Genomic DNA, 25798 nt, shown 5'->3' on the forward strand with positions numbered 1-25798 from the left:
TCAACAACAGTGCATACATTTACACTATCGGTGTAAATTTATGTATGTAAATGTGTCAAGGTGTTGAAACCTGAAATGCTGGTTCACAGACTTTTGGCTTTAGCTCTCAATGATCCTGGATATGTTATAATGTGTAAAACAGGGTCAGATTTTATATTAAAGGTGCAGTGTGTAGGATTTAGAGGGATCTATTGTCAGGAAATGGATATAACAGCACAGTGGTTCAGTGGTAAGCTTTGTTGCCTCACAGCAAGAGGGTTCCTGGTTCAAACCCAGGGTGGGAGGTTCGAACCTTGGGGTGGGGGAGCCCTTCTATGTGGAGTTTGCAAGTTCTCCCTGTGTCAGCGTGGTTTTTATCTGGGTACTCCGGCTTCCTCCCAGAGTCCAAAGACATGCAGGTTAGGTTAATTGGCTAAAAGCTAAATTGCCTGTAGGTGTGAATGTGAACGTGTGTTAGCCCTGCAATAGTCTGGCGACCTGTCCAGAGTGTACGCCGCCTCTTGCCCAGTGTCAGCTGGGATAAGCTCCAGCGACCCCTGACAGGATAAGTGGTTACAGAAAGTGAATTTACCAGCCACGACAGTGTGGCAAAATCATTGTGGTGACACCTACTGTAGCAGGAACTACCACAGAAGACGTTTATTAAAACTGATTCTGTGTATATATACGGAATCAGTATGCAACCGAACAATTTTGGTATCAGAAATGTTGTGATCAGGTTTGAATTGCAAGTTAACAGTCCATGTGGAGAGGCAGAATGCATTGGCCAAAATGTAACCTCAGAACCCATCGGCTATGTCTGACGACGAGTTAGCTTTATATTAGCTTTTTTAAATGAATGCAGATATCTGTTTATAGAGATTAGCCAAAATGACTGGCACATGGAAGAGGAAATCTTGGCTGGGATGTCTTCTGGCTGCTTCTGCTGGCCTGAAATATTGACCCTCATCACAGCAGTAGGGGTATGAAACGATTGCCCCCCACGTGCACATGCACAGATTTTGCTCTGCCTCGCTGAATTCACTGTGTTGAACTACTAGTGATTGCCGCCTACCTGTCCGATTGATTAGCAGGCATCACAGAAGAATAAAGAAGACAAGATGGAGGAGCTGGTAATGATGGTGTCTGAATACCCGGAGCTATGGCGCCAGCAGCTTATAAGGACAACCAGGGATAACCTGGGATAACATTTCCACCAAACTTCAGATGACTGGTAAATTGTCTAGTTACGCAGCGATGTCCGTTGTCTTGCTAGCCTGCACTTCTGCTAGTGTTCGACGAAGCCATAGCGGCAGCAGCTGCTTTTAGAAAACTTTGCTTTTAGGGGGAACACTCTTGGTCAGAGCGTGGTGGTGTGAAAGCAGCTTTGTCATTGTCAGACTGATGGCCGATGGGTTCAAAATTTTGTCACCATAATAGCATCACAATTGCATTCACATTCAGATGCAGTCGCAAATCTTTAAAGGTATATAGTTGAGTTCACAATGAAGGCCGAGTTTGAAGATGGGTGTGGTCTGAGCAAGGGAGCCGGAAGTCTGTAGGTAGGAATACGGGAGCGGCCCTTGAACCCTATGGAGTAATTTAAAGGCAAGATGGTCTCTAGTCATAGCTATAATTTTCATTAGCGTATAATTGCCTGAAACTAAGAATCGTGTTTTCGTTAGCTTAAAATGAACCGTTTATTTCTACATAGGAAGTGGGTCCTCTTCAATGGAGACCGCCATGTTGCACCGCCATGTTTCTACAGTAGCCCAGAAAGGACAAACCAAACACTGGCTCCAGAGAAGGCCATGCACATTTTTACATTACCTGAAGGCAAACCTAAGTTGTACTTCAGAGTGGAAGGCTATTCCATTGGTTGCAACCTCTTGGCAAGATGCAACTAAATTTTACACACTGCACCTTTAATTAGCCGGTAAAATTAAACAACATAAACTAAATGGGACAGTGCAGACTCAACATGCAGCTGTGAAATCAATTCTTGTAGGTTGTGACAGCTCAACAGAGATCCATTATGCTAAAAATGTAAAGTCTACAGTCTGAGTCAATCAGGAACAGATTAGCAATCACTGCAGCTAGAAGCAAGCATAAAGTCTGTAACAGCATTCAGGGTTTCCTTCTGGAGACTGGCTGTAACGGAGAACATCGCTGACATCCTGGTTTCCCAGTTTCTAGGTACACAAAAACTGCCTGAGCCACTCGAGGTCATGCAAATATCAGCAGGTGGTTTCTTGAAATGAGAGTCGTTTCCCTCTGAAGGTTAAGAGTTTAAAAAGAAAAAAGTCATATCTGTGCTGCTGTGGTAGTTTTTCATGAGCTGCTTACTTGTATTGAAAAAAAAAAATGGTGCCAAGCTTACGAGGTTCAATCTCTCAGACCAGACAAGAGGTCGAACCGACACAGCGTTTACAAAAAGAAGAAGCAGAAGAAGCTATTTTTCTCTCGGTCATGAGGAAACTAAAGGAAAAACTAAATTTACATATGGATAATTTATATCAAAGTCCTCATTAATTATTTCACAATCTATTGTACTTTTTAAATGTTCTGAACGGAACCATTTTATATTGTATATATATGAATATATTTTGTTTTATTTTGTACTGTTCATTGTACTTTGCTTTAATTTAGAAACAATATAAATAAAGAACAATACTGTGGCAACATCCTACTGCTTTTTTTTCCAAGTGTGTTTAAGCACATCATTATTATTGATCTGCAATTTATTGATTAGTGATATTTAAGGTGTTTTTAAGCAGAAAGCTCCTTGGATGTATTTTCAGTCCTCTGTTGTCAAAGACTTATTGTATTTTTGTAGTATTGGTCAGAAAAAAATACATACTTGAAGATATGACCATGGGCTCTGAGTGTGATGGGCATTTTTTCAATGTTTGCAGACATTTTATAGACCATAATTTGATATAAAGGCTTTATTATTCTGGGAAAATACAAAAAACAGACAAACATTTAAGCAAATTTAATCTAAAAAATACCGTGCAATCACTTTTATCTCGTTTTAAGCTTCTTCGTCGGTCTCTGGTCTGCGTCAGTGTCCGAGCACTTCTCGGCCACACTGCTGGCCTTCACATCAACATCCCTCAGAAGTGGGAGCTGCTGCTGTTTGGCTGTGGTCGACGCCCACAGACACAGCTCCAGCCTGTGGGGCGTCCAGTCCCGCTGGGGATCCACTGTGGACGAGAGGGGAGGCCAGGCATCAGAATCAAAGTAGAGTGCATGTGGCTTTTTTTGGACAGTGATCAACAGAAAAAGATCTTCTAATATCAGAGTGTGATAAAATAATTTAAAGTATAAAATGCAAAATAAATTACATTTCTAAATAAGCCACTCTGAATTTCTTTGATTCAGTGTTGAGCAATAAAAGGACAGAAAATCTTTCACTTTTTAAAGGCAGTGTAAAAGTCTGAATACATTTTTTAAACGGGAGAATAAAAGGTACAGTGCAAAATATGACTGAATACTCCCAGATTTAGAGGAATGAAAGGCGGAGGCAAACAGAAAAATTTGAAGTCTTGATTTAAAAGAACTGAGAGTTTCTCTGAGTTTGTTTCAGATACATGGTGTATAGAAACTAAAGGCTGCTTCTCCGTGTTTTGTTTTGACCCTGGAGACAGCAAGCAAAGGCTTAATAAACTAGTATTTTATTTAGCAGTGTATCATATTTGTGTACAGACGCACCTACCACCCTTGTGCCCCCGTCATCTGCTCACCTTTGTTTAGTTTCCCAGTGCACTCGACCATCTTGCCCAGGTAGAGAGTGTAGTGCTTGGCTGTGTACTGGATGGGCTTCAGTCCCGGTACACTCTCCATGGCTTCATCTGACATGAATGCAGCCTGTTCTGGAGCTCCTGCCGCCAACACAGCTGGAACAAAATGGACAGTCAGCCCCAAGCCAAACCGATTGCAGCCATGAGGTGAATACAAACTATATAAACAGAGAGCGGGGAGTCCCAGCCGCTCAATCCTACAGCAGCGTGCGCTTGGTGAGAAGGCTTTCACTTTGTGCTTTAAGAGGATCACAGCGACGTTTCATCAATATGAATTCTTAAGCTTTTATCTATTTGCTAAAAGCAGGTTCGATAAAGCAGAAACAGAGACGCTGTGCTAACCTGAAGCGGTGGCTGGACCAACTCCTTTCAAGGAGCTGAGCTCGGCGATGGCTGCCTGCACATCAGGCAGGAGGCTGAAGGCCTTTCTGGAACATTTCTCCACGGTGTCCTCACTGTTGGACGCCACCAGCTGCTGCAGCCTCGGCCTGAACTTCCCTCTCTGCAGAAAAGCACACGGGGCCGATCAAGGACACAGCTGATGAACTGTTAGTCTGTTAGTGACTCTTCATACTGAATGTTAGAGGGAGTGTTTTGTTGTGGGTGTGTTCAAGTTCCTTGCATTATAATGATTTAACGTCTAGAGTCCACTTACAGTGAGCTTCCACTCCATGAGTTTCACCAGCTCTGACTGGGTGACATGTTTGTCAGGTCGACTTGAAATGAGTGTAGGCAGCTCCTCTTGGTACCTGACCACAGATACACACAGGTTAGGATCAGTTACATTTAGGTCAACCACACTCATTCATACAACACATTTCATATGCAGGGATAAACATAGATATACTTTGTTGTATCTTCAGTCTTGAAAAAAGCTGTAAGCCTGGTGTAAAAGCATGTCATGATTGGGGATTGAATGATATACGATTTAATAGCAGATCACCATAAAAAACACACAATAAGTTGATCGTGGTGAATTTCCATTATCGGGATCATTGTGACTATGTTGTCCAGCAGCACCCAAAGAAAATGCAGGGCAACCAACAAGAAAAAAAGGCTCTGCAAAAACAGGCTGCACACACACCAACCTTGACAAACACAACATATCTTAATCAAAAATATGATGCCATTTCAAATAGCTGAAGAGCCTGGTTAAGATTATTTGTTTTTAATTCACTAAAAAAAAGATGTGTCCCATCTGTGATGCAATAAAAAGATTTGTTTCCAGTGATTCCAGTATGTTTTTGTGCCATTTTAAGAGCTTTAATCGAACTTTGAGGATTATTGGTATAATATCGTGAATCGTAACTATTTTTGCCAGAAAAATCATGACATGAAGTTTCCATATCGTCCAATGCTTAGTGAAGATATTTGATGAAACGATCATGACTCAAGGCCCACTTACTTGCTTTTTCTAGATCTTTTAACTAGACTTTTCAGCTTTATCACATGTGGAGTTTTTTTTTTCAGTTTTCATAGAGTAAACACTTCCTGGACAAGAAGATACTAATTTGAATACGGCAACTTAAATTCTAACTGTAACTGCATGGTTATGCTTTATACCAATAGATCCTGTAAACATGCTTGAAACAAACACTGTTTGCCCTACAATGAAATTAAAATCCATTTAAATTAATTGACAAGAATTAACATCGTATTATGGCATATTATTTTGGTGAAATTAGACTGCTGGGAACTACACCCATTTTTAAAATTCATACGTTCAAGCTAGAGTGCAAAAAATGTGTGATGTCAGTGGGCATAATGTCTGGAGCTGCTCCAAAGATAATGAATTGGGAAAGGGGTCCACAAAATCAGGCTCCCATTCATTGTCTATGGTCCAGACTTTATACACCCAGACATCAGAAGTTTTGAGACTTCCTCCTCTGGTCTCTGGCTTTAAGAGAAAGTAACTCATATTCACAAATATAGACTGACCTTTCCCAGGCCACGAAAATAACATATTGAAATTCTTAATTCAGGTGGTGTTCCCCTTAAAGCAAACATGGATGAGAGGTGCTGTAATGAAATCACACCGCTACTGAGCTGAAATATCAAGACATCCATTTCCATGACAACTGAGCAAACCCTCTCCGATGATGAAGTGTACCTTAAGTTGGTACTGTACTGTTGTTTTGTGAAACTGCTATTTCCACGTTCAAGAACAGCTGTTCCCACTGAGATCAAGACATGCATTTTAAGTGGCTTGAAGAAAAATTAATTATACATCATACTGAAAGCCAGCATGTTAAACAGATTTAATACACAGTGTGATTTTGTGAAGGATTTACCATTTCTCGAGGTTCAGCAGCTTCCCAGGTTTCTTGGCTTTGGACCTTGCCTCCACTACATCCCAGTATTTCCCATACACACTCCTCCATGTGGCGGGATCCTCACAGGCAAACAGAGCACTCATGGCAGCACCTGCAGACACAAACATAACCCAGAAGTCAGTTTGTTAAACCTCTATTCTACAGCACTATGACATTAAACATGTTTTATTATTATCAAACCTTTAACTGCTTCGCTATGACACAACAAATGCTGCGTTCACCTTCGTTTGAAGGTCACCTAATCAATTAAACAAATCAGAAAATAGTGCAGTAAACTCCTGAAGGATCTGTACCAGTATGACGAGTCTTCCGTTGGTTATGACACACGAAAATCCCGCGAGACGACAGCGCGAAATACAACTTCCGGTGCCGCAAGCTGTGAACAACAGTTTCAGAAGGTTTGTCTCCTGAAATACTTTGTTATGACTTTAAATAGACACTGCTACCCAATGCAATACATCATTTTGATATTTCTCTAATTGTGCGACATAGTTGTAGAACTTGTTTCGTGCTCGTTTGGTCTTGCTTGGACGAAAAGTGCTCGGTAGCTAGGTTAGCCTGTTAGCATTAGCCTCAGATTCCAGTTATGTTTATGGTGGTAGTGCACTTTGCTATGAGTTTAGCCATTTGGAGACAGCACGCCCGCAGACAAGTGAGCACCGTGAAGGCGCTGACGGATATACATAGCGAAGTGAACCATAACCAAAGCAGCAAACCAGGGTGTATTATTAGGTAGTGCATGGTGGTGTTAGTAGCTTACTGTACATGTTACTTGGGTGAGTAGCTTCTCTCACACTGTCGGCATGTGCTCGGTTTATGTTTCACCGCATCATCATACCTTCACTATTAGCATAGAAGAGTCAATAATCAGTCACCAGCGCGATGCAGAAGGTGAATAACACGTATGAATCCTCAGCTATCATTGGGTTAGACAGAATGGACATTTGTCAGTATTTACAATGTAAAATAATGATCTGTTTGAGATTATAACACTAAAGCAACAAGGTTATTATGGTACCCTATGATAACGAGATGCTTACATAAAAATTAGTGTTAGCTTCCATGTTTTTGTGATTAAAGTGTACAAAACAGATCATTTTGTAAGAGATCTTTTTAAATTTTGTTTGTGATAGACGTCAAATATCTGTCCTAATTGTAAACCCAGGAAATATGCAATGGAAGAAGTACTACTCAGTTCATTTATTAAGTAAAAGTAGACACACCGCAGTCTTAAAATACTCTGTTACAGGTGAAAGTCCTGAATTATAAAAGTTACTTAAGTAAAAGTACACAAGTATTATCAGCAAAATTTACTTAAAGTATCAGAAGTATTTGCAGGATGTCTCCTTTCACAGTGTTTCATTGTTATAGAATATCAATCTGTTTTCATCACTAAGGTGTAAGAGCATTTTAATGTGTAGTCCTTTAATGTGGAGCCAGTTCTAGATACTTTGTGTACTTCTGGGTACCTTAATAGTATAGTGCTGCATCATATCATATAAGCATGTCGCATCATGTTTTTAAATGTTAAAAGTAACTTTTACTGTCAAAGAAATGTACTGGAGTAAAAAGTACAATATTTCCCAGTGAATTTAATTTAAGTGAAATAAAAGTATAAAGTTGCATAAAATAGCAATACTGAATTATATTACAGGTACCTCAAACTTAAACAGTAGCACAGTACTTATAATATACTTATAGTAATAAGTAATATACTTAGTTACATTCTTCCACTGTTACATGCTGTGTGTGTGTGTGTGTGTGTGTGTGTGTGTTGTTCACATACTAATCTCTCTGTAGTAAGCTGGCTCTCATGGGAGCACATGAAGAGGACACTGTGCAGCTGCAGACAGTGACGAGGCCAGTGGTTCTTCAACAAGTAAGCACTGCAGCTGTTACATTGTCGAAAATGTAAAACACACATAAATATTATGAATACTGCCACCTCTCCTGCCCCCTACACCAAGCACTGTGTAAATGTAACTTACAGTGCCACCTTCTGGTGGATTTTTTTAACTGTCTTGTAAACACTAAGCATGTTGCTCATATTTATTTTGAAGCGGTGCTGTAAAAGTAAATTAATCTGTGGTTCTCTTGATGCATCTTGTCACTGTTATTGTTTCTGAGCTCAAATGAAACCTCTGTTGTCTGCTCCAGGAACATGGAGAAGATGTCACGGGTTACCACAGCCCTTGGCAGCAGTTCCATCAGTGGTCAAACTATGTTCTGCCACCTGGACGCTCCTGCCAACGCCATCAGCGTGTGCCGTGACGCCACGCAGGTGGTGGTAGCCGGCCGCAACATCTTCAAGATCTACGCGCTGGAGGAGGAGCAGTTTGTGGAGAAGCTGAATCTGCGCGTCGGCCGCAAACCCTCTCTCAACTTCAGCTGTGCGGATGTGATGTGGCACCAGATGGAGGAGAACCTGCTGGCCACGGCGGCCACCAATGGGGCGGTGGTCACCTGGAACCTGGGGAAACCCTCTCGTAACAAACAGGACCAGCTTTTTACTGAGCACAAACGTACTGTCAACAAGGTGTGCTTCCACCCCACAGAGGTTTACATGCTGCTAAGTGGCTCACAGGATGGCTTCATGAAGTGCTTCGACCTGCGTAAAAAGGAGTCGGTCAGCACTTTCTCAGGTAAAATATTTTGTGATACTCATCAGGTTATTTATTACCATTAAAGGGGGACACCCCCTAAATTATCAATTTTAATGTGTTATTTCTTTGCATGGCCAAGGAAAGTTCATTCGATATTGAACTGTATTTGTGAACATAAGCTGCTTTTTCTCAAAGCCACAGAGTGTTTATTTTCTTTTTCATACCCACGTGATCTTTATTCTATTGTGGTGTTACTGATAGAAATTGAGAAACAAACTATTCTGTGGTTTTCATTGCTTAATATCGTGGTTGCTTTCCTCCCTTCTCTCTTTCTTCCAGGTCAGTCAGAGAGTGTAAGGGACGTCCAGTTCAGCATGAAGGATTATTTCACGTTTGCTGCATCCTTTGAGAATGGTAACGTCCAGCTGTGGGATATCAGGCGGCCGGACCGCTATGAGCGAATGTTCACCGCCCATACTGGCCCTGTGTTCTGCTGCGACTGGCACCCTGATGACAGGTAGAAGGAAGTGACTCTGTGACACAAATCACAAATGTCTTGGGTCAGACTGTATGTCACTTGCAATTAGTAGTAGAAATTTACGTTGTTGTCCGTTAATAGCTTTCTCCCTTTATTTCCATTTCAGGGGATGGCTGGCCACTGGGGGCAGGGACAAGATGGTGAAAGTGTGGGACATGACCACAAACCGGGCCAAGGAGATCTACTGTGTCCAGACAATTGCCTCAGTGGCGCGGGTCAAGTGGCGGCCTGAGAGGAAGTTTCATTTAGCCACCTGTTCCATGATGGTGGACCACAACATCTACGTGTGGGATGTCCGCAGACCTTTCATTCCCTTCGCCACATTTGAGGAACACAAGGACGTGACCACTGGTATTGTGTGGCGCCACCAGCACGACCCTCATTTTCTGCTCTCTGGCTCCAAGGACAGCACCCTTTACCAGCACATGTTCAAGGACGCCACCCGTCCCGTGGATAAGGCCAACCCCGAGGGTCTGTGCTTCGGACTGTTCGGCGACTTGGCCTTTGCAGCCAAAGAAAGTCTGATCAGCAGTGACGCCAACAGAAAGCCTTACCCTGGGGGCGATCGCCGCTACCCCATCTTTTTCTTCAAGAAGCCCGACCCGACAGAGCAGTTTGCACATGTGTCCAGCGCCCTCAGCGTCTTTGAGACAGACTTGGACAGCAACCGCATGGACTGGTTTGTCAAGACAGCACAACTCTACCTCCTCTGTGGGAAGCCGTTTGCTGAGCTGTGTGATCACAACGCCAAGGTCGCCCGGGAGCTCAAAAGACCGCAGGTCAGACAGATCAATACAGGAACAAATCTGGACTTAGTGCTATTTTGGTTTGTTTCAAATAATCCATTTAGGTTTTGGTGTTGCCAATTTAAATTGACCTTGATAGATTACGATTTATAATGATTGATTGACGTGTTATTCAAAAGCAGTGATACTTTTTCCATTACTAGTTACTTTTTTAAAGAAAAAACAAACAAAAACATATTAAATTACTCTTTTGGAAAAGTAAGTAACTGCATTAGGGCTGCAACTAACAATTATTTATAATGATTTATGAGTCTACTGGCTACTTTTTGATTAATCATTTGGTCTAAAAATGTCAGCAAATCATAAAAAAAATGTCCATCACAAGTTCCCAAAGCCTGTGGTGAAGTCTGTAAATGTAGAGCCTTGTCCAACCAAAAGTCCTGACCATATTTGGTACTTTCATGGAACAGTAACAAAATCAGAAAATATCCACATTTGAGAAGTGAGTTTTTTTCCCATCTTAGCCAACAAAATTAATTAAACCAAAGCGTCTAGGTAGCTGTATTGTATGCCAAATAACTGCAACATCACCAGTTCGATACCAGCAGGGCACTTTTGTAACATGTCATACCATCCTCTCTCATCTCTCCCTGTTTCATGTCTACTTCATCACTGTCAAACTGTCCAAAAAGGCAAAAATGCCCCCCCAAAAATCATACAATTTTTTTTCACTTAAACGCTAAATTGTTTATCAAACTTGTAGCTGATTTTAGTTTTTCCATTACCTAAGCCATTCATCAACTATCACTTCACTTCTTAACTGCTTGTTACTGTACATTTGCACTAGACTGTTTGTGGTATTTGGATTAACCGAGTCAATAAACTCGTAGATTTAAAACACATTATCATTATAAATAGTGCAAGAAATTGCAGAAGCAAACGCTATATCTTAAGGTTATATAATTATGATAGAGTCTGCAGTATTTGAGACTCCAGGTCATAGTCAGTTTTTATTGGTTCATTTGTAAACATTTTACTTATTTTCTATATTTTAACTTTTGCGGAATTTTCACTGTTATTTGATGGTGAGACATGGTCTGTGTAATCATTAATATTAGCAGACTGGAAGTAACAAACAGTAACATCCCATTAGATCTGTACCTAGGCCTGCAACTAATTTTAATTGTCGATTAATCTGTTGATTATTTTCTTGATTAATTGATTAGCTGTTTGGTCTCTAAAATGTCAAAAAAAAAAAAGTGAAAATAGTAGATCAGGTTTTCCCACAACCCAAGATTACATCCTTAGATGTCTTGTAAATCACATTTAAGAAGCTGGAATCAGAAAAGTTGAGTTTTTTTTTTTTTTTTTTTTAATTTAAAAAATACTTGACAACTAATTGATTAATCATTGCAGCTCTATTTGTAACTGTAATCTAATACTGAAATTGTAGCTGTGCTGCACTTTAGGAAAAAGTAATGTGGTTGCAGTAACCTGTCACTTTGTAATATATTAATTTCAACAGTAATTATGTTCGGCATGTGTTTTTAACAACCAGTCTTTTGTCTTCAATACAAAGGTTTCCACAACATGGACCATGTTGAGAATCATGTTCTCTGACCCAGCAAACCTCACAACGCCCGGTCTAAACCACAGCCTCAGTAAACTGGGCACTTTGCCTTTAATGAACAGGTAAATTGTGTTTTAAGTGTTTCATTACAAAAACAGCTATGCTGCCAGTCATCATCTAATGCTGATGCACATTATGTTTCAGTTTCAACATGAAGGAAATGAGTTCAGGGATGGGCACAGAGAGCAGGCTGGAGCGCAGTAAAGGTGAGAGCAGGCAGGACAACATCCACTTAGAGCCTGGAAACTCGCACATCAGCAATAATAATGAAGGTGAGAGCAGCCATTAAGAAACTTATCTGTTTGTCCTCGTGTTCTCCGTGTTTTAATCAAGACTAAACAAGCCAGTCTTTTAATTTCCCTTCAGAAAACGAGGAGACAGAGGGTAGCGAGGGCCAGGCGGAGTATATGTTCGGCGATGCTGAGTTAGATGACGATGACCTCTACTCTGTGGAGCACGACAACCAAACAGGTCAGTCTCAGTCCTATCTCTGAGGAAACTAAAGACCTGCTTACGTCAGCGACTGCTATTTATAACTGCCTCCATACTCAGCGCTCTGTTGTCTAATATTATCTCTGCTCCTTTTGTCACAACAGAAGAGCAGGAGTACACGCTGCCCCAGGAGGCCTTCCAGCTGCGCCATGAGATCATGGATAACCCGTCTGCTCCGGAGCACCTTCAGCAGGACAAGGCCGACTCCCCGCACGTCAGCGGCAACGAGGCAGAAGTCACTTGTCTGACACCCATTGAGTCCTTCTCGCTCATCTCCATTTCCCAGCCGCTGTTCAGCCCACATCTGCCTGCCAGCTTCTTCTGTCCCATTGTGAGGGAGATGCTGAGCTACTACGCCGAGCAGGGCGACGTGCAGATGGCTGTGTCTGTGCTCATCGTCCTGGGCGACCGGATCCGTAAAGAGATTGATGACCTCACTCAGGTCAGCTAAAGATCAGTGTCTTTTGAAGTGTATTAAAATATTTCATGGACAAGAACAGTGTTTCCCAACCTTTTTCCTTCTCTACTGAGTAAACAGACGACCTCAGTGACATATTTTAAGAATATTTCATATTCTATTCAATGCATAACAATAACAGCACGGAACAACTGATAAGCTACACAATAAACCCTAACAGTTACTGTAACAACTGCAGGAAGTTTGTGTAAAACAAGATTTGGATGGATTTTGAGCAGATTATTTTCTGTGAATGCTGCATCAGAGTTGAGTTTTTGTGATATTTCTTTAAAATTATTTTTAACAGTAACTCATACTAAATAGGCTTCTTTACAAATTAAGTGTTTTCTGCTCCCTGACATTTGCCCATTATTCTGCTAGCTCTTTGATTTTTTTTAACTGCATACTTTCATGATGCAAGACGAGGCTGTTTAGCAGAAAGTTTCGGCTCTGTCAGTATATCTTGTATTCAGGTCTTTTATATCTTGAATAGTTATCTAAACTTAAAAAAATACAATTTCATTTAGGTTCCTTCACAGAAGTGGGTGACATGCTGATAAAGGCCTACTGTATATATATATGTATATATTTTAAAAAGATTTTTTACACCCTTAAAAATCGAGACGGCTTCACAACCCTCATGATGTTTTGGCGACCCCTAGTGGGGGTTAGGACCCCCAGGTTGGAAACCAGTGGACTAGGACATAACAATTTTTTTATCAAAGTTTGGAGATTGTTTAGACCTTATGTACGACTCTAAGTTGTAAATACTTTACCTGTTCACTACTAAAAACTGATTTATGATGTTGCAGTTTGTAAGACCTAAACCCTAAATGAGTTATGTTTCCATTCCAGGAGCACTGGTACATGTCCTACATCGACCTGCTGCAGCGATTTGAGCTGTGGAACGTGTCCAATGAGGTCATCAAGTTGAGCACGTGCAGCGCCATCACCTGCCTAAACCAGACGTCTACGACGCTCCACATCAACTGCAGCAACTGCAAGCGGCCAATGAGCAACAAGGGCTGGATTTGTGACAGGTACGAATCGCCGTTTCATTTTAGATTTTAGAATTTAGTGTACTTACCATAAGGTGGTTTGTACAGAAAGACAGTGCATTCACTTGACAAATAAAATTCTGTTCTTTTTTAAGGAATTTATGAGATTATTATCGCTTTAATAAAAAAACAAAAACAGGCAGTTTTGAGTGAACGCATTATGGATCTGTAGGTCTTTCTCTTGCAGGTAAAATTTTGTACAAAGCCTGCTCCTCGTGCTTCAATAATGTAATTTTGATTTATTAAACTCCATCTAATTTAGTTGAAATTAGCAGTTTAAAACAGCTAATATCTAATAATGATGCAAAGATTGATCCCACTGTCATGTCTGTACACTATGAAGCTACAGCTAGCAGCTGGCTATCTTAACCTAGCATAAAGGATGAAAAAGGGTGATAACAGCTAGCCTGGCTCTGTCCAGAGGTGACAAAATACACCTTCTAGCAACTCTAAAGGTCAATAATTGATATGATATATCTTGTGTTTTTAATCTGTACAAAAAATGCAGTGGAAAAAAATAAAATTTTGGCATATATGGGGCGTTGGGTATCAGATTATTCCTTTGTTGGGATCAGTAACTTTCTGGAGTCTCCACAGGAACAAACTGTCAATACCATTATCCAGAGTTTTTTTTCTTCCTCTGTAATCTTAAATGCAACATCTCCACAGCACCCTGAGTGTTTATTTAATCCTGCCATGAGCCGAGCTCTGATAACCGCACTTCGTCCCTCCTCCAGGTGCCACCAGTGTGCCAGCGTGTGCGCAGTGTGCCACCATGTGGTGAAGGGACTGTTTGTGTGGTGTCAGGGCTGCAGCCACGGCGGACATCTGGAGCACATCATGAACTGGCTCAAGAGCAGCGCCCACTGCCCTGCTGGCTGCGGCCACCTGTGTGAGTACACCTGAGCACATCACAAGCACTGTTCACACAGCTGGTGCTCTGTGGGAGTGGGAATCGGTCCTCACACCGGCCTGGATCACACACACCGCAGACAAACAGGGATGTCTGCATTCCTCTGCGTGGGCCTGGAGTCTTTTGTCACTGTGGAAAGGACGGTTTTGTGTGTGTTTGTTTGAAGTGAGATAAGTCACAAGTCTGATATAAAGGAGGATGGGGGTTATATGTGCTCTCCTGGACAGCCTTTAAGAGCAAACATTCACATTTTAACTGTTGAATTTGTACATAAACAGATGCTACATTAGCTATCAAAGAATATAACAATATTTTTTGTGAATTCACACTCACAGCATTTTACATGGTTTTTAAACACCTCAGTGAAACCCTGAAGGCTGTACAGGAACATCTGTATGTTCATCTTAAGTGTATTGTTAATGTTTGTACATAATGCTATATCTTATTTTGAAGGACTGTAGATAATGTTAAATTAATTTATATGAGAAATAGCTCTCTATTAAAACGATACATTAAAGCAATACACTTGAAATTGTCTTGGACCAGTGAAGTCTGTTTTGTTGACTACATTTAAAGGGAAAGTTCACCCCCAAATCAAAAACACATATTTTTCCTCTTACCTGTAGTGCTATTTATCAGCCTAGATTATTTTGGTTTGAGTTGCCGAGTGTTGGAGATATCAGCTGTGGAGACATCTGCCCTCTCTTGAATATAATGCAACTAGATGGCACTCAGCTTGTGGTGCTCAAAGTGCCAAAAAACACATTTGAAAAACTCAACAGCAATGTCTCTTTCCAGAAATCATGACCTGGTTACTCAAGATAATCCACAGACCTTTAGGTACGCTAGCGTGCATCTGCTCATGGCCGAGAGGCTCGTGCTTGTGACAGTGCGAGATGTAAACATTAATGGCGTCCTCCTTGGCTGAGCTATGACATTAGTGGTGCTAGGTGAGCTAGTAGTAGATGTATGTTTCCTTCTGCATGGTGATACAGTTAGTGGGTGTAGTTTGGTAGAAAGAAAATAGTTCCTTCATGAAACTGCTCATAACAAGGTCTATCAAAAGGTTTGTCAAAAAATATATATGTATATTTCATTTGGGCGCTTCTGTTAGAGGTGTTCAAGCACGTCCAACTGGTGGGAGGCCCCGGGGCAGACCCAGAATACTCTGGAGGGATTATATATATCTCATCTGGCCTGGGAACACCTCGGGATCCCCCAGGAGGAGCTGGCAAAGTGTTGCTAGGGAGAGTGACATCTGGAGTGCTTTGCTCAGCTTGTTGCCCTCGCAACCCAGCCCCGGATAAGTGGTAAAAAATTACTGTTTGTATATATATATTTGATTTTGGGGCTGAGCTGTCCCTTTAACATGAAATAGCTTAACTTCCCTTCGGTGTATACGCAGCTTCTCTGATGAATCAGTCAATGTAGACTCAGTCCAGGTCATCCGACCTCGCGCTGAGCTTCACATTTTCATTCAGCTGCACATTTTCTCACCTGGCAGCTGCCCAGTACATCTCGTCTCCACCTCCTGTCTGCTGAGCGGTTCCAGTGGAGCAGTCAGGATAAAAAGTCTTGCTCGAGGGCACCTTAGTGAGAGGAAACTACTTATTCATTTTCCCCAACCACACTTTACTCTCCTGGGCCCAGAAATCCCAATTGGCAACCTGCCAACATCTCTAGCCTCGAGTCTACCAGCTACAAACAATGTGTGCCGCTCAGTGTGTTGCTTGTCATAGTTTGTATGGCTCAGTACTGGTGAGACACACAACAGAAAAAGTGTGGGAGCCAACAGAGACGACTTCTGTCCACATAAACCTCAACAGAACAGCTTTGTCTTGACTGTTACTGTCAGAATCTGTGTTACATCCCAGCACTGTGCGGCCTGATGGTAGCTAGCAGGAGGATTTTACAATCTACAGTAGTTGTCAGTTTTACTCGTGACATGAGTAAATTATCACAGAGAGATGGAGAATATTTTATCAGCCCAGTCTCGACTCTCAGCACTGTTTGTGTTTATTTGGGTACATTTACATTCTGGAGGCTGCTCGGCATCGCAAGTCTGCCACTCCTGTCTGTCACCTCTTCTTTATGACACCTTAAAGACATGTGTTACAAATTAGGGTTCTCACTACAAACACCAAACACAGTGCATCTGGTTCCTGGGTATAAATGTACAATCCCAACACGACTGTGATATCAGATGAAATAAACTGTAGCTACAGTTCTGATTCTTTGAAGTGGGGTTGTATGAGGTGCTTATCCATAGTCAGTGTATTACCTACAGTAGATGGCGGTCGGCACCCCACAGTTTGGAGAACCAGGCAGGAATACTGCCAAGGAAGCTTAGTAATGTACTGCTGTGGACAGGGGCAGCAGCAAAATGTATTTTATCCACCTAAAAAAGTGCATACTCTATTTAGAATATTTTAGCCACTTTCCCTTGCTGTCAGACAGTAATTTCACCTCTCAGAACACAGGAGTTGCTGGTCTGCCACTGCCTTGAATGGTTAGTTTGTGTTATTGTGTGACTTTTGTAGTGAAACGTGGCGCCAATAGCAGTACATTGCTTAACTTCCATACCGTTTAGGGCTGTGGTTCCCAACTGGTGGGTCACCTGTCCATTTTGAATGGACCACAAGTGACTCGCAAACACGTCAACAGAGACAACAAACTAGCTCGACGACATGGCCAAACGCAAGTATGTTGCTGCTGAATGTGTTAAACCGTGTGGAACTTGAGCTAATGCCTAAGGAGAAATGTGGACCATGTGGCTGGACCAGTTGGGAACCACTGGTTTAGAGGGTTAGGAATGTAGCTAATTTGGAGGATCGATCACACATGGATTTCTAAGAAGGCTTGGATCAGTCACTGAGGGGCACATTGGGCTAGATCAGGAGGAGGCAACCTGTGGCTCTAAAGCCGCATGCAGCTCTTTCGCCCCTCTCCAGTGGCTCTGACAAAAAAAAATCATATAGAAATGAGTAACAGTTACTTTATTTAACATTCTAATTTTCATTTATCTTCACTGTAGGCCTAAAGTGATTCTTAAATTCTCCAATTGTAAAAATATGTATGCATCAATCAACGTCTATGGCCTAGTACCTTGTCGTCTGAGTTTTGCGGAACCTCAGTAGGGGGTTTTGTCTTGAGTCTCATTAGCTAGGATAGATATCGATTCCAAATCCAAAAAGGAAAAGTCATGGAGTAAAACAGCAAATTTAATCGTGCGCCAACTAATTAATTTGCTTTCACCACCAACACTGCAAAGTTAAACTACTAAATAATCATAAACAGCCCATAATGGGTCTTTTGATAGTAAAGTTTGCTGACCCCTAGGCTAGATAGTTTATATGTAGCAACATCATCATGCAGAAAGCTACGTCAGGTCTGTGGGAAAATGTTTTTAGAAGGGCTTGGGAAAATAGCTTCTGATGCTAAAAACATGTATTTCGACCAATATTTAAATGTTTAGATTTGAACACATATGGAACACTACTGGTGTTATTAGGGGTTAGTCTGGATTCACCAAAATCACATAATAACACAAACAAACTAACCAGCTGAGCAGCTCCCATGTTCTGTGAGGTAAAATTGACGTTTTTTGTTTTGAAGAGAGAATAGATAACGGCTCCAGTTTCCCATTGGAAAGGGCTGTCTGACAACATGATAAAGCCATGAAAGTATTCTAAATATGGCACACTTAAATTGATATTGATTTATTTTTTAAATGTGGTCTGCTGCTGCCCATGTCCACAGCAGTGGATTGTACTGAACAGAACTATTCCTTAAACACATCAATGGTCTCATCATAATCTCTAGTAGTTTCCCACCGTTCCTGTAACAGATCTACAGGTGTCTTGTCAGTTGAGGGCCGGAGCAGTGATGTACGAGGTGGGCAGAGTCTGTGCTCGTTGAAAGAGCTGCCGGTGTATCTGGATCAGCTGCTAAAGCTTTACTCAGCCAACATTCATATCACGCCAAGGTTGTTAACTGAGCAGCATCACATCAATTTAGCGCCAAGGCCCCGGGCACAATGGAGGATTTTCAGATGTACTCCGTATGAGGACATCCCAGCAATCAGGAGGGGAATCCCTGACCCAGGACTGCCCTGTGGTTTTAGCAGATTAAATACTGACCACATTAATAGAGTCAGACTCATTTGAGCCATCTGATAAGAGACATCTGGATATTAAGTCCAAGATTCAATACAAAGCAATTTTAAGTGTTTATTTAAGAGACAGACTATAATTTGTGAACGTCTCAATATGTTCCACACATCTGCTGAAGTAATGCCGAGCTGACGGAGCACCACAATTCCCATTTAAAGGTTATATAAGCAAAAAAAACCTGACAAATGTTCAGCAAATCTGAAAGTGTAAAATATTAATGATGCACAAGTCTACCTGAGCATAAACTTTATGCATTGGGAATTCATCTCGGCACCACAAATTGGCACAGAGTCATGAATAATTTATCAGTTTTTCAGCTGCTTCTGAAAAAGTAGGAACATTTAACAGGATTCCAAATTAAGGTCTGGGAGAAAATGTTTCCTGATCACGCCTCGGATATGCAGATAGACCAAAACACATAAAAATCTAGTTTTCTAAAGCCCCAGTGAAACTGTTCCTTCCACCTTTATTTATTTATGATGTCCTAATGCATGCTGTTGACTACATTTTCACGCTACTTGACCTCTGAAATCAACTGATCATGGAATATCTCCCAAAAGACTACACGGCTGGTGGGTATTTATTTTGTTCTGTTTACTGTTTGGATAATTTTGTCCACAATGTGTTTCCCCTGGCTCTGCTGACATACATTCTCAACTATGGGACCGCCAATAAATTTGCAGATATTCTCCCTTCTGTCATGAAATTTGTATTTTTGATACTTCATTATCTGTTTGTAGACAAAAATACGAAGCGCAATCATCAAGCTGTCTTCATTACACTGACGTGGAGCACCAATATCAGAGTATATGTAAAAACAGAAGAGGAAAATGACCCAGAATTCAAGTGTCCACCGTCAACTTTCGGGCAACAAGGTTTTAATTCATGTCCAAGATCACATTTAGGAAGCCACGCAGTGAATCTACTGAATGACACACTAACCATTTCATTGCACCACTGAGAAATCTGCTGTAACGTAATGTATTACTGTAAATGAATAACTAAAAATGCATTCAGCAGGACATCATTTTCAAACAGCATACAAATAAGATTTCATTCAGATAAAGTATAACTCTGCAGAATATCTTTTAACTTTGACTACCTTTAAGAAATGTTTCAGCTTGTGATGTGAAGATAACTTAACCCACATTTCATACAGGGCGAGAGAATGGCCTTTTAAAAACATTTCACAGTATCACAGCCTCTGATCCGCGTCCACTCTCTCCTCCTCTCTGCATTTTCCCAACCCAGCTACTGGAGTTCAGTTTACACCAGCACAAGCGTGTGAGGGTCAGGTACCCTTCCTGCCTGTTTGTCGTTTCTCTGCAGTAACCGCCGTCACCCTTGGCCTTATCCGCATCTGGCGAGCTCTGGTCCATCCGCCAATCCCGGAGGAGCAGCAGGTCAGCTTATTCCCTCCCCGAGCTGCAGTGGTCCGGCAGGGCTGGCCTTGCCTTCTCTCATGTCAGTGAGATTGTTCAGGGTGGTTAGATCACCCTCCGTCGAATATTGGCAAAAAGCCTCTTCAGGTACAAGAAACCAGTTATTTTCTTATGTTTTTTGTGTTCATCCAACAAGAGTTCTGATGTAAGTACTCACCTGTGAAGGTTAAGGCCGTTCCCAGCTATCTGAGACTTTTTCGGGGGCACTCAGTCGCCTCAGACTCTGAAGCACAGTTTGCAGGGTCCCAGCTGTAATGTCGAATCAAGCAGATACCAGCATTAACACTCGACACTACTGACGTAGCAAAGCCACGTGAATCACTGAGCATTCCACCATCTTACCCAGCTCTTCTTCATAGGAGTCCAGCTTCTTTAGTAGCTCTGTAACACGTGTGAGTCCCTCCCCAGCTGCAACGACATGTAAAATTACTTGGGCCTTGTTCAGACTACCAGCCTGAATCCTGTTAATCAGAACATGTGAAAGGTGTAACCCAACACAGGACACTTCAACTCACCTTTAACACCATTGTCACCCTTTGTTTTATCTTCCACACCAGTAAAAGAGCTGCTATTCCCATCAGTAGTCAAAAAGGAGAGCAGGTCACCACAACAGGTCCTGGACTTCGCCAGTGTGGCGCTCATGTCCTGAGCCAGCCGATGGTTCTCCACCAGCTCAGCGTGGACCCTTCTCCATGCCATCTTATCCTCCATTAGACATCCCTCCATCACGGTGCGCAGCTCCTTCTCCTGAGACACCTGGCTCTGTAGACCCTCCGCCTCCTCACAGCGCTACACAGGGAGAAAGTTTGTCAGTTAAATATAGGTCAGAAAATATTTGTATGGTAGTTACAGTTGCTTCGCAGTTACCTTGTGTAGTTGAATGGCCATCTCCTGCATCTCCGCCTCAAGCTGGTCAGCATAAGCCTGTTCCAGAGCGTCGCTGGGTGGTCGAGCGCTGCTGTGCCACCGTGCAATCGCCGAGGTCATCTTACGCTTGGGTCCAAACAAGCTGGAGAGCAAGAACAAAATGAGCATTTCACACCAAGAGGAAACAAAAACTGAATGTGCCCAAGTAAATGTGAAAAAATCTCTTACGTGATCCCTATTTCTTTGAGATCATTTTCAGTCAGGGTGAGAAATATCCGCAGATCAATGTCTTGCTCCTCAAGTACGGGGAGATACTTAGAGAAGCCAATTTGTTCCAAGAACTCTGCCAGATCCTGCAGGAACAGACAATGTTAGACAGTGCAGAATAAACTGGCTGCTGACCACACTTATCACTGACACATCAAAAAGTGAGCGCATGCCTTTGGACCAGTGTAGGAGGGTGGAAGACCAGCATGTGAGAGCATCCCACAGTTCCCTGTAACGCTGGAGTGAGCTGCATCGCTGCTTCCATGGCGACTCTTGCCTTTTGAGTGATGGCTCTTATTTACCCTCCGAGAGCTGCTCTTTTTGCATTGGTCAGAGTCCTGGGGGAGAAGAGACACCGTGTCACAGACATATCTAAATAAAATCTGGAGCTTGGCTCCGTATCAGTGGGACTGCTGTGCTCTTGTGTTCACCTCATTACTCTCCACTGAGCCTTCCCAGTTGAGGCCAATCACATGAGGCAAGCCTTCACTGCTGCTGCTGCTGCTCCTCATGGTGGGCATGTCATTGTCGAAGAATGGGCTGTCATCTGTTGCGGTATCATAGAATACTGAATTGCTTTTGCGGACATCCAGTGTAATTGTTGACACTGCTTGTACTATATCACTTCAGTTATGTATTTCAGATGTCACAAAACACTGGTAATCGTGTGCCTCTTACCTCTGCTGCTGTTGCTCTGGCCATCCAGCTCATTGATGGGTGATGTCACGTCACGGTAGCAGATGCCCTCACTCTTTTCACCGATGTCACGAAATGTCATGTAGCCTGGTGGAGCTACAGGAGGCTCTGTAAAAGGAGAAAACAGTATTAAAGTTGGAATGCGGAACTTTTGTCTCCCCCTCTGACAGTGCTTATGACGTACATGCCACTTTTAAAAAATCTGACCGTCAAATTTATTTTTTTATCTTGAGCATCCACTTCAAAAACTTCCTTGGACGCTTCTGAGTATTTTAGCTTCTGAACCACTGTCCTCTTAACATGGATACACATGGGCAGATATCTTATGTGACACTACCACACAGTTTGCTGGTGCCTCCTACTCGGAACTTGGCGATGGCCTGGGGCCCATCATGGATGCTAACGCCTTTAGCTCGGCTTCGACTTGGCCTTATCCGTGGGGGTGCACTGTCCGAGTCCTCTGAGGAGCTCAGGTCTTCAAAATGTCCTGAGTTGGAACACACACACACAGAAAAAACAATCAGAACATGAAAGATGAAAGGAATGGAAAGGAAAACAACATATGAGAAATTAAACTGTTTGGACACGTACCTGGTTTGATCCTTGGAGAACGTGAGTCAATAAGGCTGACGATCTTGGTATATCCGTACATCATAGCCAGGGCACGGGCAGTCTCTCCTTTAGCGTTGCGGTCCTCTACTTTAACTTTCTGTTAATTATTAAAACAAAGCAGATGTCAGGCTCAAAGGGCATTATTTAACCTTGACTCAGTCTTCAGCATTGAGTACCTGGTGCTCCTTTTAATGTGGCCTCTGTTTTGTATTCCTTTTTTAAATTAATGTGTTTTAATCTGTCCTGTCTGTGTGTGATATGTGTGTGAATGTACCCTTTTTAATAGCAGATTTTGCACATGCAGACTAAAGACAAATTTCTTCTTTTGCATGCAAAAAGAAGAGAAAGTATTTCTATTCTATCCTGTTATATGCTTTGTGTAATGTCACCACCCATCCACAGTGGTGTGCAAATGTATCCTCCTCACATGATCAAGCAGGTACTGAACAATGATTTCATGTCCAGAAGCAGCAGCCTCCATCAGGGGAGTGAAACCAGACCCTGGCTCCCTGTGGATGAAAGAATAAGTCATGAAAAACTCTGTTTGAATGGAGAGTTACGGTAGTTTTCGGAAGAATGAAGGCACTCACTTGACATTGGCGTCAGCATTGTTATCCAGCAGGAACCTGACCATCTGCTGGTGGCCGGTGCTTGTGCAGTGGAACAGAGCGGTCCAGCCTCGAGAGTCCTTCAGCTCCAACTCAGCACCTTGCTTTTGGGGTAAGAAAAGCAAAAAGCCTTTCATACTCTGAATGACAAAGTGTCAACATATAGAACTATAAATCTAACATCTTACCAAGAACATAACAAAAACTGCCTTCTTCCATCTTTATGATAGAGTGTGATGAACTGTTACTGTCTGACGGAGCCATTTTGTACCTGAAGCAGGAAGTATGCGATACTTTCATTCCCACAGCTCGCTGCCAGCATCAAGGGGGTTAATCCTTTGGCAGTTGTGGCATTTACATTCACACCTGCCTCGAGCAGGAGATTTGCAATGTTGTCATGGCCGATGTACGATGCATACATCAGTGGGGTCCATCCTCCGACGTTCTTGCCATTCAAGTCCACCTCACGTCTTAAAAGACACAAGATCATAGTTACAAATACACAGATTTAAACGTGCCACAAAGGCTTTGGATCAAACAAACACATCTGGTTATACTATAATTATTCGAATTTATGCACCCACTTTTTGATGCACTCTGCCACCACGTCGTACTGGCCGATGGAGCAGGCAGTGTGGAGGTCCAAAGGGACATCCAGCTCCTCAGGCCGCACCAGGGAGTCACCCAGCCATAGAGAGAGGCTGGCACCCAGTTGCTCTGATTCACTGGCTTCGTCACTTAGCTCAGACATTTCCTACCTCTTCACTTGTCTCTCCACACACCTGAAAACAGAGGTGGCCCTGAATCTGAGCACCAAAGATAAAGATGAAAGGTTTGTCATGAATGAACAAATAACACATACAATTTTAAATTAGCTTCCCTGAGTTTCTCTCTTGTGACGATAACAACTTTTGTTTTTCCCATTTTGTCCCCTAATTCAACCTTTGTTTTCTGCACTACTTCAGTCAACCAGAAAATTAAAACCACTGACAGGTAAAGAGAATAACACTGATCATCTTGTTACAGTCCAATGTTCTGCTAGGAATTCTTGCCGCCACAACTCAGATGCTTGACTGGATTGTGATCTGGGGAATTTAGAGGCCAGGTTGATGCCTTGAGCTGTTTGTCATGTTCCTCGGGCCGTTGTCATGAGGGGGACACTTGGTCTGTGACAGTGTTTGGATTGGTGGTGTGTGTCAAGTGGCATCCACATGAATGCCAGGACCTCAGGTTGTAAAGAGATGATCAATTTTATTCACTTCACCTGTCAGTGGGTTTTATGTTTTGGCTGATCTGTGTGTATATGCTCTTTTCCACAAAATCCTGTCATGTGCAAACAGTGATCTTCTCACATCAACTTGCATATTCGCAAATGTCATTAGTTATAACAGAAAATAAAGCAGGACTTACAACACTCCCCTGAAAAAAATCAATTTTTCACAACATGTTTATTTGATAATCTTGACCCTATTTTAACCTCAATAGTTTTCCACCTAGAGAGTCCCAGTTGAAATTTCCCATCTGACTCCAGCAGCCCCTCTCTCCATAACATGTCATATTTTTAACATTAAAAACGGCAGCTCTCTGTTTATTTACTTGAACTTTTCTTATCTCATCTTTGAGACACAACAAGGAATCCATATTGCCCCATCTCCTCCCAAATCTGCTTTGGTACTTAGCCACCACACATCTTTCTTACAATAAGTGTGTTTCCTCTCATTAAACATAAGCTCCACTAGTTAACAGACGTGTGTTATCAAGGCAATATGATTTAAGTCTGCCTGCTTACTGGCATTTTTTCTGATAGCGTCCTTCCAGCTCTTAATTAAATAATAGAAACAACTTCTTCAGTCCCTCCATGTTTTAACATGATGTAACGTTAACATATTTTATCTTTCCCAGTTTCCCACAGTTTTATCCAATGCCTTCTTTACCTCCCACATGCTAAATGGGACATTTTGTTCACCCTCGATGCTATTCTTTCTCATTTGTGCCTGTACAGACGAAGTTAGAGTTTAGCTAGCTCAGTGTTAGCTTCATTAGATAACGTTAGCCCGGCATTAACGTCTCCCTGCCACACACCTACCTTATGAACTAAAGATAAAACTATTTCACAATACGACAAACTAAATTAACTAATATTTGATATTAATACAGCTGAATGTCATGAGTTAAAAACTTACAGTCGACAGGTACCGTTAGTTCTTCCGAGCGGTTGAAACTTTTTTGTTTTGTGTGTCACGCTCAATTGTGCCCGTGTTGGACCATGCCCCGCCCTTTCCGGTTTAAATGGTCCGGCTGAACTTCTTCAACAGCACGTACAGTTCACTGATGTATTTACAGTTTATGGATTATAAAGTGTTAGAGGTAGTAAACTACATGTAATGAAACTAATAGTTTTACTACTTTTTACATCTTGCCGGTAGCTTAACTACACTCATATTTGCATTGTTTTTCAAGTAGTTATTTATTTATTTATTTATTTATTTATTGCCATTTTTGTGTAGTTAATTGCTGCAACTACAAACAATGTTGGGCAATAACAGGACATGAATCATTTCCATGGTAATGATAATAGACTG

General features: G+C 42.0%; 3 protein-coding genes across 6 annotated transcripts; 1 reads left to right on the top strand and 2 right to left on the bottom strand.

Moving 5' to 3' along the window:
• Positions 1 to 2912: 2912 nt before the first annotated feature.
• Positions 2913 to 6532, bottom strand: zgc:112496 (uncharacterized protein LOC541336 homolog). 3 transcript variants are annotated; one of them, XM_050060381.1, is made up of 6 exons: positions 6409 to 6532; positions 6074 to 6206; positions 4438 to 4531; positions 4125 to 4284; positions 3726 to 3878; positions 2913 to 3185 (listed from the first exon to the last, which is right to left on the bottom strand). In XM_050060381.1, exons 2-6 carry the CDS (start codon positions 6196 to 6198, stop codon positions 3004 to 3006), a joined length of 714 nt encoding a protein of 237 aa, XP_049916338.1. In that variant the 5' UTR covers positions 6199 to 6206; positions 6409 to 6532; the 3' UTR covers positions 2913 to 3003. The 3 variants fall into 3 exon arrangements, with proteins under 3 accessions (XP_049916338.1, XP_049916336.1, XP_049916337.1); XM_050060379.1 differs by having other exon boundaries at positions 6296 to 6433; XM_050060380.1 differs by having other exon boundaries at positions 6337 to 6429.
• On the top strand, positions 6457 to 15088 carry wdr24 (WD repeat domain 24). 2 transcript variants are annotated; one of them, XM_050060361.1, is made up of 11 exons: positions 6457 to 6513; positions 7916 to 7994; positions 8273 to 8757; positions 9058 to 9235; positions 9363 to 10035; positions 11582 to 11694; positions 11777 to 11904; positions 11999 to 12103; positions 12229 to 12566; positions 13437 to 13621; positions 14377 to 15088. In XM_050060361.1, the coding sequence occupies exons 3-11, from the start codon at positions 8277 to 8279 to the stop codon at positions 14543 to 14545; spliced, it is 2370 nt and encodes a 789-aa protein (XP_049916318.1). In that variant the 5' UTR covers positions 6457 to 6513; positions 7916 to 7994; positions 8273 to 8276; the 3' UTR covers positions 14546 to 15088. The 2 variants fall into 2 exon arrangements, with proteins under 2 accessions (XP_049916318.1, XP_049916319.1); XM_050060362.1 differs by lacking the exon at positions 6457 to 6513 and adding an exon at positions 6592 to 6891.
• A 3688-nt stretch (positions 15089 to 18776) lies between these two features.
• anks3 (ankyrin repeat and sterile alpha motif domain containing 3) lies at positions 18777 to 25474 on the bottom strand. The gene is made up of 16 exons (XM_050060363.1): positions 25400 to 25474; positions 23801 to 24022; positions 23488 to 23686; positions 23199 to 23320; positions 23036 to 23117; positions 22588 to 22705; positions 22334 to 22483; positions 21979 to 22104; positions 21732 to 21847; positions 21474 to 21638; positions 21262 to 21386; positions 21034 to 21175; positions 20682 to 20955; positions 20509 to 20574; positions 20324 to 20415; positions 18777 to 20247 (listed from the first exon to the last, which is right to left on the bottom strand). Exons 2-15 carry the CDS (start codon positions 23965 to 23967, stop codon positions 20333 to 20335), a joined length of 1935 nt encoding a protein of 644 aa, XP_049916320.1. The 5' UTR covers positions 23968 to 24022; positions 25400 to 25474; the 3' UTR covers positions 18777 to 20247; positions 20324 to 20332.
• Between the last annotated feature and the right edge of the window lie 324 nt (positions 25475 to 25798).

This window comes from Epinephelus moara, chromosome 13 (assembly GCF_006386435.1).
Source record: "Epinephelus moara isolate mb chromosome 13, YSFRI_EMoa_1.0, whole genome shotgun sequence".
Lineage (NCBI taxonomy): Eukaryota > Metazoa > Chordata > Actinopteri > Perciformes > Serranidae > Epinephelus > Epinephelus moara.